We start from the raw sequence: 14,241 nt of genomic DNA, 5'->3' as shown, positions 1-14,241 counted from the left end.
CACATTTATGTCATACAACTTCCCACTTCACTGCCTCTATTTCATATAAGAACAGAGGACTGGGAATTTCCAGACCCAGGCTTCTAGTCCAGACTGTTGCAAATATGTTCTATAACCTTGGGCAAGTTGGTTTGCTTCTGTGGGCCTCAGTTTCTTCCTCTCTAAGAGGTGCCTGAAATAAAGGCAGCTTCTATTTCAGGGGTTTCTGTTTGAGCACTGTGCTCAGCAGTTTCCTCACAGCAGCTCCATGAGTTGAGCATTATCCCCATTTCCCAGATAAGAAAACTGAAGCACAAGGAAGTGCTGGAATCAGAATTCAAACTCAGGTTTAGCTGACCCCAAAAAGCCACACTCTTTCTACTACACACTCTCTCAGCCATCTCTTGCCTCACGTCTCACAGCTTCCAGATGCCAGAATGCACTTAAAGCCAGGACTTCGGACTCAAAATCCTCTACCTGGAAAATGTTATCATTCTAAATTAATCCCTGGTCATTTTCATTATTGTGACACTCAACTCAATTCTTTACGCTGTATCAAACTCTAAAGCAGAGTGCCTCAACTCAGCACTACTGACATTTTGGAATGAAAAATTGTTGGGGGCTGTCCTGTGCACTGTAGGATGTTTGGTAACATCCCTGATGTCTACCCACTTCGTGTCAGTAGCACCCACCCTTCAGCTTAGACACCAAAAATGCATCCATATTGCCACGGTCCCCTAGGGGGGAAGTCACCCCGGGTTGAAAACCATTGCTTGAAAAGAAGGAAAAAGCCAAATTCCTGCGTTAACCCAAAGGAAAACTGTACTGAAAGGAGATACTGAATCTAGTAAATATGTTTTACCCGCATAATTCTTTGACTGTACCAGTTGCGAGCTGAAGTCAGCCCCAAGTACCTCATGGTTATCTGCCATGTGAACACTGTACCAGTTACACATCCATTAATTATCTAAGATTCAGTGAAAGAGGGAGTTACAATAAATCTTGCCCTCTCAACACTGACTCCACTTCTCCCTTAGTGAAATTCACTTTTGCCTGAAAGGAAAAGAGCCACCACGAGGCTGCTGAGTGAGGAGGAGTATTCAACAGAGAACAGTGGGTACTGAAAACAATGCTGATTTTATTCCAACTAAAGAAAGCAATGCACAACTCATCAGGGCAAGAAGCTTAACTCAAGGGGCAAAAGCCAAGAAACAAGGATTCTTTTTGCTTTGTTTTAATTATCAGTCACTGGCTCCCCTCCAAACCTCCTCTCAGAAAATGTAGGTTAACAAATCTCATGCAAAGACACAGAGGAAAAAGAGAAAAAGGGGAAATGAAATTCATCTAGGCTGTGGTTGAAGATGGTTTCTCCAATTTCTCTTCTGCAAAGCGCTCCATCAGCATGGTTCATCTCGAATTATTTTAATATCATGACCACCTTCCCTGCAAAGTGACCATAAAAACATATTTACCCACCAGACTGAAAGTGTCCCCCTATTTGTGTTAAAAGGACCCATAGCGTCTTATATTAGATTCCTTCCAGGGTGACACTGACTTAATCATTTTTAAAGCTAAATCTAGGGGAAACTGACAGTGAAAGCCCCAACTCTGCCATTTTTTCCCTAACCCTAGGGCACAGGACACTAACGCCCTAGAATCACGCTGACAAGACCTAGGTAACTCACTGAAGATGAGGTCAGAGAACGGACCCCCGAAGTACAAAGGAGCACACAGGGAGGAGTGTCACATGAGGGGCATCAGGTGTAATACACTTATTACTTAGTATTCTACTAGGCAGAGATATTAAGACCTATTTTTTGACTAGTAGTACAGGTGTGTGTAGGTCACCTGTACATGCCCTCTGAATTAAAAAAAAAAACAACACCATTTAACATTCCACAGAGTCTAACTACGAAATACATGCTTAATTTTGGAAAACTGCCCATCCCTGGAGAGTAATGCAACTTAATTATGTGGTCTATGACTGATGAATAACTCCATTCTCTAACTGTGACCTGGAAAATGCCCTGAAGGATTCTGTGTCTAAAATGTCAGTCTGAAAACACAACTACTTATGTCGCATTTGATTCTTATATCCAAGAAAAGAGCCACTACTTCCTAAGTAATTAAAGTTCGAGAACAGAGCTAAAGAAAACTTGGCTGGTCTATACAGTGAAGTTACGTTACTTGATTTTCAGGCACAGAGCACACTCGTTGGGGTAAGTGGACATGTCGCTTCCACACACAGGGTTAAAGTCTCTGGTACACGCTGGCAAGTTATACTTATTGCAGTTTGGCTAGAAAAGAGAAAGGAAGACAGAAATTAGAATAACTTGAGATAGTCTCATCACAAAATAGCTGAGGGGAGGACAAAGTCTAAGTCTCCCTAGATTTCCTATGAAACATCCTACTGCTGGGGCCCCGGGCAGGCCACCCCAAAATATCCCACAACAGCCCAGTGATCGTTTGGAATTAAAGTTACTTGAGAAGCAAAAACAGCATTCCGACCCTCCTGTCTCTGCTCCCTGTCAAAGCAGGAAATCAATCTCCTCTGCGAAAGGCACTCCCCTGCATCCTGATCCCCAGAGCCAGGGAACTCTGGGCCGCGAAGCTAGTATAAACAAACCTTGCTAATTTACTACTTCAAGCCTAAACTCTGCTAAAATTCCTATTTATGTACCTCAAACCTAAGTTTCCTTGTCCAGTCATTCCTCACAAATTTATTGTTTCTTTGCATAAAACATATATATACTGCCTGCTTTGTTCATTCCCCGAGCATCATTTCCCTATGATCTCCAATACGCATGTATTAGACTGGGTTTTTCTCCTGTTAATCTGGCCCCGTGTGAATTTTATTATTATTCTAACCATAAGACCACCATAAGGGGAAGAAGGGGATTTTCCTCCACCTTGACACTACAAAAATATTTGTATTTTCCACGAAATGTTTTTCAAACACAAAAATCAGATGCAAAGTTAAAACAATGGTTCAATATCTACTATGTAAGAAACGGACCTCAGAGGAAGGTTCAGTCTGGCTGATTTTTTGGGGGGGAAGATTAGCCCTGAGCTAACATCTGCCACCAATCCTCCTCTTTTTGCTGAGGAATACTGGCCCTGAGCTAATATCCGTGTCCATCTTCCTCTACTTTATATGTGGGACTCCTGCCACAGCATAGCTTGACAAGTGGTGGTATGTCTGCACCCGGGATCCGAACAGGTGAACCCTGGGCCACCTAAGCGGCGCTTGTGAACGTTACCGCTGCACCACGGGGCTGGCCCCGAGTCTGGCTGATTTTTAAATGACAGTCCAGGACATGCCACCATATCTACTTTAACATCCTCTAGCTTCATAATTGGCACCTCACTACTCTCTCCATGTGGATGTTCTGTTACATTCCACCTTAATCCCTTGGCATAATGCCGAGACAGACTCAGGAACCTAATCTTTTAGTCTGGACTTTTAAGATATTGGCATTTAACCAACAGCACTAAACCAAGCAGCAGGCTCAGAATTGGACCTCAGAGGTTGTTAGGGCTTTAATTGTGTCTGCCCAAAAAGAGATGTTCAAGTCCCAACCCCCAGAACTTCAGAATATAACCTTATTTGGAAATAGGGTCTTTATATAGGTAATGAAATTAAAATGAGGTAATTAAAGTGGGCCCTAATCCAGTGTGACTGGTGTCCTTATAAAAAGGGACAATTTGGACACAGAGGCACACAGAGGGGAGATCATACAAAGACACAGAGAGAATGCCATTTATAAGCTAAGGAATGCCTGAGGCTTCCAGATACTAGGAGAGAGGACTGGAACAGATTCTCCCTCACAGCCCTCGGAAGGAACCAACCCTGCCAACACCTTGATTTTCGACTTCCAGGTCCACGATAGAGCATCATGGAACTCAACCCTCCGATCTGATGGAATTGAGGCCAGACAGGTAATATGCCTTGATCATAGCCACTAGTCTCCAGCAGGGCCAGGACGAGAACTGGTCCCAGAGATCAGACTACGGTATGCAGAGTCCCACTTTAACAAAAGGTTAAATATATGGGCTGCTGTATTTTTGTTTTTTATATATGTTATTTTTTGTTTGTTTTAGTAAATGGTGATCACCTTTCTTCACTTCAAGGTAAAAGAAGTCACCCTGTTTTAGCACTCTGAATAAATGAAATACACCTCTCTATTGATAATACCTGGATTTATAAAGACCTGGCAGAGCTGGCCATGGGCCAAACTCTGAAATACAGGAGGCTTTGTTGACTTTCCATCCTCCATTCAGCCCTCTCTGCTCCATTTAGGAGCCTGATGCGTCCCTGCTGCCTTAGGCTCACTAAGACAATGTCTTCTAGGGCTCTCACAAGCAGAGTAGATGCCCTCTTATCCAATGAGATTGGGACAAATGATAGTTGGTTATTTAATTGAAAAAAGTCAACTAAAGCGAGCAAACAATAACAAAAAATAATATATACCCTAAACACTTTATCTTAAAACCCATACAGACAAAAACAAAATTGCCAATCTTTCGATGTGAAACAGTGACAGGGCACATGGCCACCTGTAATGCTACTATAACACAGCCTTCCTTGGAGCTAGGGATGACCACATGATTAAGGTCAGGCCATTGTGGAGTAGCTTCTAGGAACCTCCTTTAAAAGAAAGCTGGTACCTGCCCTCTGCTTCTCCAAATTTTTATTCTTCTTTGTCCATTCCTCCATCCTGCTGCTGATGCATGGAGCTCTAACCTTTATCTTACAGACCAGGAGGACAAAGGCCACATCCTAGCATGGCAGCACTTGGTGCTGCTGAGTCTTTATTAGCTGCAGCTGAATCTAATCCTAACTGATATAAGAGATAAGACCTTTCCTTTGAATTTTCAACTAATTAGAGTTGTGTGTGCTATCACCACAAAAGTCATAGCCATAGCAAATCACCTATGACTTCCTGTTTGGTTTCTTTAAAACAGGCTTTCTCAACCTCTATTCACATTTTGGGCCAGATAATTCTTTGCTGTGGGAGGCTGTCTTGTGTTGTAGGATGTTTAGTAGCATCCCTGTTCTCTGTCCACTAGATGCCAATATCAACGTCCCGGTCATGACAATCAAAATGACAATGTAAATATCTGCTGAGGGGGAAACCTGTCCCCAGTTGAGAACTCCTGTTTTAAAATACAGTGAGAATTTAAAGATACTTGCAAAACAAGGTAATACACAATTTAAAAACCTTTTCCCAATTATTTACAGTTGTTTCATCTACACCTAATTCCATAGCATTTTTTCAGCAATTCATCTTTTAGCAAGTCTTTCAAAAGCATTCAACACAGTTCTCATACAAACCACAATTTTATGTCTTGACACTCATGTTTGTCTTTACATTTGTAATTAAAATTAGACTGGCAACTGGCCTAACAGGCTTGTGAACACACGCAGTTGAGTCTTGATAAGAATACAACTCCACGGATGAGAAATGAAGTCTCACACAGGAGAGCAGTCCATCTACAACCAGCGAGTGATCAGCGTGTGGCGGGAATTGTTCAGAGAAAAAGGCTCACTTGTTCGTGAGTTACTTAAGCGGAGGGTGGTTGGGTGAGCTTTCACTGTTAACGACTAGCCCACGCTGAGTCCGCACAGGCTGCACGTGCACAGCACCTTAGAAGCTTGTTAAAATACTGATTTGGGGCCTCACCCCAGACCTACTGGATCAGAATCTCCAGAGGTAGAATCTGTATGTCTAGAGGCCCCTGAATTCTGGATCAGCTAGGACTGGGCTTATGAATCCCCGCTCCCAATCATCTTGGCATCCAGGCCTCTCTGACTACATGATGAAAGCTAAGGAAAATGCACAGACACACCATCTTGCACACAATTTCAGGAAACCCCTGCTCTGGACCTTTCCTGCCTCTCCTTTTTTAATCAAAACATATCTTGCCTATGCCCCACCCTCTCAGTGACTGACTAGGTAGGTAAACAACTAGCTAACTGAAATCGATCTGTTTAGCCCGAAGGTGTTAGGTGTTCTGTTTAACAGGAGTTTTCAAACGCTTTCATCTCAAAGAATGACTAATATATGAATTTTGAGGAGCACTAACAAGCTGATAAGATTTTTATTTTCAAAGCAGAAGCCTTATGATGTCCTTCAGGTCCCTGAGGGATGTGCCCAGCTGGAAGGCCGTGTTGGTGTTCCAGTCTGATTCTCGTGATTTCAAAGCTAGGTTTGGCTATCCACCAGTTAACTTTATGACATTCAGGTTACTCATTTGCTGGATTTTCTCTGAACTCAACATAAGTCTTTTCACTTTCAAATACTTTTCACCCTTACCGAGGAGGTCAAATAATTTCATTCATAAATGATGCGCCCATGAGCCCTTAGTTTTATTCAATTACCCAAATTTGTGCCAAAGGAAAAAAAATTCAAAGCAGGTTCATCATCTAGGCAGGCTCTAAATTATACCCCACAAGATGCCACTATAGGAAGCCACCCCTGGCAGACTGTTCCTCCGGGCTTCAGGAGACTCTGGGAGAGGGCCATCTGGCAAATGCATTTATTCCCTGGAATCATTTTAATTTTTATAGAAGGACGTGATATGCTTTTAAGTAATTCTCTGAGCTTTATGCTCTGAAGATTTTCTTTTGAAAGGTTCTTATACACTTAACCAGATATATTCCCTTATTTATTCATTCAATAAATGAATACTCTAATATTTTAAGATATATGTTATGAGAAATACAAAGACAAACTGAATCCTGCCTCTAAGAAATTCAGTGTCTAGTAAGGCATCAAGAAATACACATGGTAGTCTTAAAGGATGGGTAGCATTTAGATAGAGAGGTTTGGGAGAATGTTTACCTCAAGAAAATAAAACAGACTAAGCAAATATCTAAGCAAGGAAGTAAAACTGACATCTACAAAAAACACACAGCTAACATTATGTATTACACTTAGATGGTGAAAGACTGAATACTTTTTCCCTAAAATCAAGAATAAGACAAGGATGTCTCCTTTCATCTGTTCTATTCAACATTATACAGAAGGTTCTAGCCAAGGCAATCAGGCAAGAAAAATAAGTAAAGGCATCCAGATGGGAAGGGAACTGGCAAAACTCTCTCTAATCAAAGATGACATGATCTTTCTATGGAAAGGCCTAAGGAATTCCACAAAGAAACTATTAGAACTAAAAACTAAGTTCAACAAGATTGAAGGATACAAGATCAATATATAAAAATCAATTGTATTTCAAAACACTAGCAACAAATAATCTGAAAATGAAATTAAGAAAATAATTCCATTTATAATAGCATCAAAAAGAATAAAATATTGGGGCCGGCCTGATGGTGCAGTGGTGGAGTTCATATGCTCTGCTTTGGCAGCCCGGGGTTCAATGGTTCGGATCCTGGGTGTGGACCTATGCACCACTTATCAAGCCATGCTGTGGCAGGCATCCCTCATATAAAGTAGAGGAAGATGGGCACAGACGTTAGCTCAGAGCCAGTCTTCTTCAGCAAAAAAGAGGAAGATTGGCGGCAGATGTTAGCTCAGGGCTAATCTTCCTCAAAAAAAAAAGAATAAGGGGCCAGCTCCGTGTCCGAGTGGTTAAGTTCGCACACTCCACTGCGGCGGCCCAGGGTTCAGATCCTGGGCACGGACATGGCACCACTCGTCAGGCCACGGTGAGGCCGCACCCCACATCCCACGACTAGAAGGAGCTGCAACTAAGATATACAACTGTGTACGGGGGGGGTTTGGGGAGATAAAGCAGAAAAAAAAAAAAAAAAAGATTGGCAACAGTTGTTAGCCCAGGTGTCAATCTTAAAAAAAAAAAGAAATTTAACAAAAGAAGTGTAAGAATTGTACACTGAAAACGAAAAAAGCTGTCAAAACAAATTAAAGACCTAAATAAATGAAAAGATATCCCATATCCATGGATCAGAAGACTTAACTTCCTTAAGACAGCAATACTCCTCAAACTGATCCACAGGTCCATTGCAATTCCTATCAAAAGCCCAACTGCTTTTTTTGAAGCAGAAATTGGCAGAGTGATCTTGAAATTCATATGGAAATGCAAGACTTAGGATAGCCAAAACAATCGTGAAGAAAAAGTTGGAGGATTCACACTTCACCATTTCAAAACTTACTACGAAGCTACAGTAATTAAAACAATGTGGCACTAGCCTAAGGATAGAAGAGCAAAAGTCATGGGAAAGGAACGGAAGGTACAGGTAGAAAGGCAGCTGTCTAAGGAGGTGAGACATTCTCCATGGGCACTGCGAAGTCTCTTATGGGTTCCATGCAGGGACACGCTGTCCTTGGAGTCGAGGTTGTGAAGAGTAAATGCAGCAGCAGCAGCGTGTAGCAGGAGCTGGAAAGTAGAGATACTGAAGGGTTGAGGAAAATCACTTAGGGGGCTACTAAGCTAGTCTAGGGAAAAGTAAAGGGGGCCCTGAACTGGAGCAGTGGCAGTGGAAATGCAGAAGAAAAGCCAAAGATCTCTTGTGTGATTCATCCTTTTAATAATCCTGTACGAACAGAGCAGGGTCCGGGGGCACTTGCCTCCTGAGAGTGAGTGTCTCCTTAAATTTTGCACCCTAGGTACCTCACCTGCCTTACCCTAATCCCAGCCCTAAAATGGAGGTGGGATTATCCCCATTTTCTGAAAGAAAAATAAACTCAAGAAAACAGTCACCTGATCAAAAAGTATTATTGGGCACCCACTAAGTGCTGAAGATTGGGCACCAAATAACAAGACATCATCCTTGACCCCAGGAGTATATGGTTTACTGGGGTGAGACAGGCAATTACAATTCAGTGCTATGATGGGGCAGTAAAGGGCACTGGATCTGGACTCAAGACTGTTTGGGTTGGAAGCATAGCTCTACCATTTCCGTGTGATCTCGGCCAAGGGAATAACAATGGCACCTACTTCACAGTGCTGTCAAAGACAAAATGAATTATTATATATAAAGCATTTAGAACAGTACTTAGCACACAGTGGTATCTAAGCATTGAGGAAAACAGAACATGTCACCCAAAAACATAGTTCTTTGACATAAAAATTATTTTGAGCTAAAGGCAGTTAAGAAGTAGCAAACCCAGGCAAAGCTCTCCCTACTACCACCCCGGCCCCTTTTCTGCCCAAAGGCAGAATATAAATTCTCCTTTACTGGAGACAACTCTAGACTCTTATCAGCCCAGAGACGGCACCAGAGGAATCTGCAAACAAACTTTACTCCGTTTGTTTCCTCCCATACATTTACCTTCCCATGGTCGGCTGCCTTTGGAAGCCTAACACCATTTTCCTTTGTCCTGTCATTTCTCCACAAATTTACTGTTCTTTGTTAAAGACGCTATATAAGCCAGAGTTCTAAGCCACTTTGAGTTACTCGCCTCTGAGTGCTCCCCTGTGTATGCGCAATGCACGTGTTAATAAACTTCTGTTTGTTTTTCTCTTGTTGTCTGTCTTTTGTTACAGGGGCCCCAGCTGAGAACTAAGAAGGGTGGAAGGCAGACTTTCTTCCTCCCCTACACCAACATGCTGATGCTGACAATGCAGTATAGGCTGAATGGAAGCATAGTGAAAGTGCACTCAGATCTGCCCTGAAGGAAGAAAATAGGGTGGGAAGGCTTCCTGGAAGAGGTCTAGTCTCAGTTGAATTCTCAAAGTTACCTAACCCACTGAGGTCAATATCTCCATGTGTAAAATAATAATATCTACCTTACAAGGTCATTGTGAGAACTGAGAGACTGAACATACAAATGGACAATGCCAGACCAGAGATTAACATAGAACTCTGACCCACAGCCTGCAGCAACCGCCAGGAAACCAACTCATTACTTAGAATAATCAGCCCAGGAAGCCAGCCTGCCGGAAGTCAGACTTGTAGGAAGTCAGACGGCTATCTCTAGTGACAGTCCCAGAAGCTGAACAATAACCTCTGTAACAACGGGCCCCAAATGGCCAGGACTTGATCAATAACTAACAGCTTCCTTAACTTTTGTCTCTGCCCAACTTAGGACCAACTAGAGAAAGCCAGTTACGCCCTCCTAACCAATCACCCAGGATGCCTGCTTCTAGTTTACCTGCCTCCAGCTTCCCCAGCCAGCAGCCTCCAATCCAGGCACACCTGAAGCCTCCTCGATTTCCCACTATAAAGCTTTCCACTCCTCCACCTGTCTTTGAGTCTCAGCCAAAACACAGTGAGGTGGCTGATTTCCTTGCTCTATTACCGTCTGAATAAACAGCTTTTGCTTGTTCTCATTTGGCTGGTTTTCATTTGCTTCCACAGAACTTAATTTGATAATGTACATTAAATGCCTAGTACAAGGCATTACTACTAGGCCTAGGACCTTCTAAATCGTTAAAGTAAACAAAGCCCTGAGGCTATTTTCAACCAATATTTACATTTTTGATCTGTATCAAAAGGTCCACCTGAGAATCTAGTTTCTATAGAAGCTGTCAATAGTTTCAAAAAACCAGTCCCAAACCCAAACTGCTTCACTGTATTAGTCGAAACAATACCAGTGGTTTCCTACTTACTCTTCTATATTTTGAAAGTTGACCAGGTTGAGAACGTGAAGAGCCTGCAAGAAGAAAAGATATTTTAAACTTCGTGATTGGGACCGGCCAGGTGGCCCAGCAAAGTTCACATGGTTCTGTTTTGGCAGCCCGGAGTTCACCAGTCCGGATCTCTGGTGCGGACATGGCACCACTTGTCAAGCCATGCTGTAGTAGGCGTCCCACAGATAAGTAGAGGACGATGGGCACGGATATTAGCTCAGGGCCAGTCTTCCTCAGCAAAAAGAGGAGGATTGGCAGCAGATGTTAGCTCAGGGCTAATCTTCCTCAAAAAAAAAGAACACTATGTGATGAAGGTCAATTCGTGTTCATCAAGGGTTTTTAAAATCCAGCTTGTGACTTATCCAGGCCACATCTTGTCCCCTTTCCCTCGGATGACTAGTTTCTTGGAACCACCCCCATTAAAGCCCCACTCCACTAAATGATATTCAGCCGTTTTCTGGCACCGTTCCTAGCAGGCACACAGACAGAACATTTGGTACCGTTTCTGTAATTGGCCACCCTAATGGGTTTGCTTGAGAAAGTACTTTGCAGCTATGGAATAAAAGTCTGAGAATTAACTCAATAATTCATGATATTCTCTTCCTCTGCAGTCAGGGTAATAACCGCAAAAGTTAACATTGGGTCATACCATTTAAACTCCATTTTAAAATGGGCGTCAAGTCTGGCTGCACTAAAGGCCGTTTTTCAGACACCCCAAAGTGCCTGACGCAGTTAGCGTTCCCAATTCCTGTACCTCTCCAGCCGAGGTTCAAGAGGACCACTAGGTACATAAAAACCCAACTCCTGCTCTTGGGCTCCAGACAATTTGCTTTAATAAATAAATAAATAACAATAAACAATAAAACAATTATTTTAATATTAAATACTATTTTAATAATAAAATAGGGTGTCACTAAGAAGTTGCTGGGAGCGAAGCCCAAGCAAGAACTAAAGAAGGTCGCCAGCTCCACAACATCCCCCACGCCCCCCTCCAAGTTCGCGTTGCTGGAGGAGCGACCGCACGGCTGGCCTAGACCCACCAGCAACGGGTGCGCGGAGGGGCACCGAGGCCGCCAGGATCCCGAGGCGGGCAGCCGCCGGGGAGACCCCCTCTCCACCACTCCCGCGCCGGTCCTCGGCCGACCAGGCGCGCTGGTGAGCGTTACCTGCCAAGTCCCCGACCAGGAGCAACAGCACCAAGCGCAGCGCCGCGCGCGCCATCCTTCCTCCGCGGCCGGCCGTCGGGTGACTGCGCGCTCCAGTGCCCGCGTGAGACGCAGGGCGCGCTCGGGTCGGACGCGCGGCAGGGTGGGTCTGAGGGAGGGGGCGGGGGGAGGAGGAAGAATGGGGCAAGGTAGGGAGAGTGGGAAGAGGGGCAGAAAAGGTCAGGTGGAGGCGGAGCCAGGGGAGGTAGGGGGGAGGGGAGGTAGGGGGGAGGGGAGGTGGGGGGGAGGGGAGGTAGGGGGGGAGGGGAGGTAGGGGGGGAGGGGAGGTAGGGGGGAGGGGAGGTAGTTGCTAGCCCCCCACCTTCCCTCCCTGCTGAGGATGGGAGAAAGCGATTAAAGGGAAGATCGCTCCTTGCAGCAGACAAGAAGCTTGTAAGAGCCTGGGGAATAACCTTGTGGGCTCCTGTTTCTTCAGCATCTACTCTGTCCCAGGCGGTGCTTGGGGGCTGAACTCAACAAAAGAGGTCCCTGATGCTTTCTAGTGTAGGTGTTGGGGATCCGGTGACACAGGGAACTCCAAAACAAGTGAATAAACACAATAATTTATCAAATTAACTGCTGGGGGTAGGAGGAAGACTTTCCATTGGGAGGTCAGGAGAGGCCTTTCAGAGGTGGCGTTTGAGCTGAAAGCTGAAGGATGAGAAGAAGGAAGCCTGGTGAAGACCTTGGGGACGAGTATTCCAGGCTCAAGGAAAAGCAAGTACACAGATCCGGACGCGGCAGTCAGCTCTGTATGTTCAGCGGGAGCCCTGGGCGAAGGAGAGGGAAGCGGAAAGGAGATGGAACCACAAGACCAAGATCACGGACAGCAGTAAAGCCCATGATAAAGGATTTGGATTTGTTCTGGTTGCAGTGGGAAGCCAGTGGACGATTTTAAGCAAGACAATGCCCCTGATCTGACTTATGTTTTAATAGATTAGATGTAGAATGGACAGGGCATAGGTAAGAGCGCAGGCAGGGAGACAAATTTGGTGGCTTTTACAGTAATCCAGGCAAGAGATGATGGCGGCTTGAATTAGTGTGTAGCAGTGGAGGGTGAGAAGTGGCCAGATTCAGGATTTATTCTGGAGGTGGCGCCTACTGGAGTGAAAAGAACCAAGGATGCTCTCTAGGATTTTGTCCTGAACAGTTGGATGTGTGAGGGTGCCATTTCTGTGATGAAGCAGATTTGGAGAGGATGCCTGTTAGACATCCAAGTGGACATGTGGACATGGCAGTTGGAATTACACATTTGGAGCTGGAGATATAAATGCAGAAGTCATCAGCATATCAAAGGTATTGAAAACCATGGACTCAACGCCCAGGGAGAGGGTATAGCAGAGGTCCAAGATCAGAGTCCTGGGGCACTACTGTGTGCAGAGGTTTGGCAGATGTGCAGAAACAGCCTGTGAAGGAGGAAGAAAACCAGGCTAGAGTCTGGGGTTACTGAATGCTGGAGCAGTGCTGCAACCATGTCGAATGCTGCCAAGAGGTTGAGAATTAGGAAGACTGAGCATTGGCATGGGCTTTGGCAAGATGTGGTCACTGATGACCTTAATAAGAACTATTTCAGAGGAGTGATGGGGTCCAGAGCCCAAATGGCATGGGTTGAAGGAATGAGGTGAGAAAGCAGAGACAGAGGGTTTAGACTCACTCTTGTGAGTGTGGCTGTGAAAGAGAAGCCAGACGTGGACAGTAGATGGCCTATGAGACTTCCAACATGTCTTCTGAGGATCACATCAAAACCCTCCAATGTCTTCCCACTTCACTAGAATAAAAAACAAAGTTCTTACTATGGCCTCCAAGGCCTCTGCTGGTCTCTTACTGCTCTCACCTGACAGTCTTCCCCAGCGGGCACTGGCCTCCTTGTTCCTGCCCTAGAGCCTTTGTACTTGCTGTTTTCTCCACCTGGATAGCGACATAGCTCCATCCTTCCCTTCCTTCTGTCTCTGCTCAAATGTCCCCGTATCAGAAATGCTTTTCCTGACCATCCTATAAAAAATATAGTCCCCCCTCTTTCCTAGTCTCCTTATCCTGACACTCTTCACTCATGTGCACTCCAAAAGGGGTGTGATTCTTTTCGGTTTACTGCTATGTGTCCAGCACCTAGAAGAGTACCTCACATATATTAACAGCTCAACAAATATTTATTGACTGAATAAATGAGGGATTCCTAGAGAGTCAGGACCTTAGCTTACCTGAAAGTATGGTCCATAGAATAAAACAGACAACAAGTATGCAAAGGCAAATTGACTGTTTGGTTAAGAAGGAGGTAAGCCTTAGTTTCTAGTTTGTATGCATTCATTCCTTACAGCTTGGTGTAACATGGCTGTAAAGAGTTTCACAGTCAGATGCTTGCTCTGCAAGTTACTTAATATGCTCTGAACCTCAGAGCTTCCACTTTTGCCTTCCTCTCATAAAATGGGTATTATAATAATAGAAATGTGTAAGTATTAAATGAGATAATGTGCATAAATAACTTGGGACCCAGCAGGACTCAATAAAT

General features: G+C 44.3%; 1 protein-coding gene and 1 long non-coding RNA gene across 2 annotated transcripts; one reads left to right on the top strand and one right to left on the bottom strand.

The window, feature by feature from the left end:
* Positions 1-1,097: 1,097 nt before the first annotated feature.
* SPINK2 (serine peptidase inhibitor Kazal type 2) lies at positions 1,098-11,996 on the bottom strand. The gene is made up of 4 exons (XM_008528632.2): positions 11,697-11,996; positions 10,510-10,553; positions 2,167-2,276; positions 1,098-1,422 (listed from the first exon to the last, which is right to left on the bottom strand). Exons 1-4 carry the CDS (start codon positions 11,749-11,751, stop codon positions 1,377-1,379), a joined length of 255 nt encoding a protein of 84 aa, XP_008526854.1. The 5' UTR covers positions 11,752-11,996; the 3' UTR covers positions 1,098-1,376.
* Positions 11,996-13,528, top strand: LOC139082571 (uncharacterized). Its single transcript, XR_011538715.1, has 2 exons — positions 11,996-12,239; positions 12,325-13,528. It is a non-coding gene; the product is annotated as an uncharacterized lncRNA (long non-coding RNA).
* The last annotated feature ends 713 nt before the right edge of the window (positions 13,529-14,241 follow it).

Source organism: Equus przewalskii, chromosome 3, assembly GCF_037783145.1.
Source record: "Equus przewalskii isolate Varuska chromosome 3, EquPr2, whole genome shotgun sequence".
Lineage (NCBI taxonomy): Eukaryota > Metazoa > Chordata > Mammalia > Perissodactyla > Equidae > Equus > Equus przewalskii.
The sequence above is the reverse complement of the archived record's forward strand: the minus strand, read 5'-3'. Positions and strand labels throughout refer to the sequence as shown.

Coding starts and splice junctions, on each gene's coding strand:
- SPINK2 (XM_008528632.2), bottom strand. CDS start 11,751: ATGGCGCGCGCGGCGCTGCGCTTGGTGCTGTTGCTCCTGGTCGGGGAC. Junction 10,554..11,696: donor CCTGGTCGGGGACTTGGCAG/GTAACGCTCACC, acceptor TTCTTCTTGCAG/GCTCTTCACGTTCTCAACCT. Junction 1,423..2,166: donor GCTCTGTGCCTGAAAATCAA/GTAACGTAACTT, acceptor GTCACTTTGCAG/GGAAGGTGGTCATGATATTA.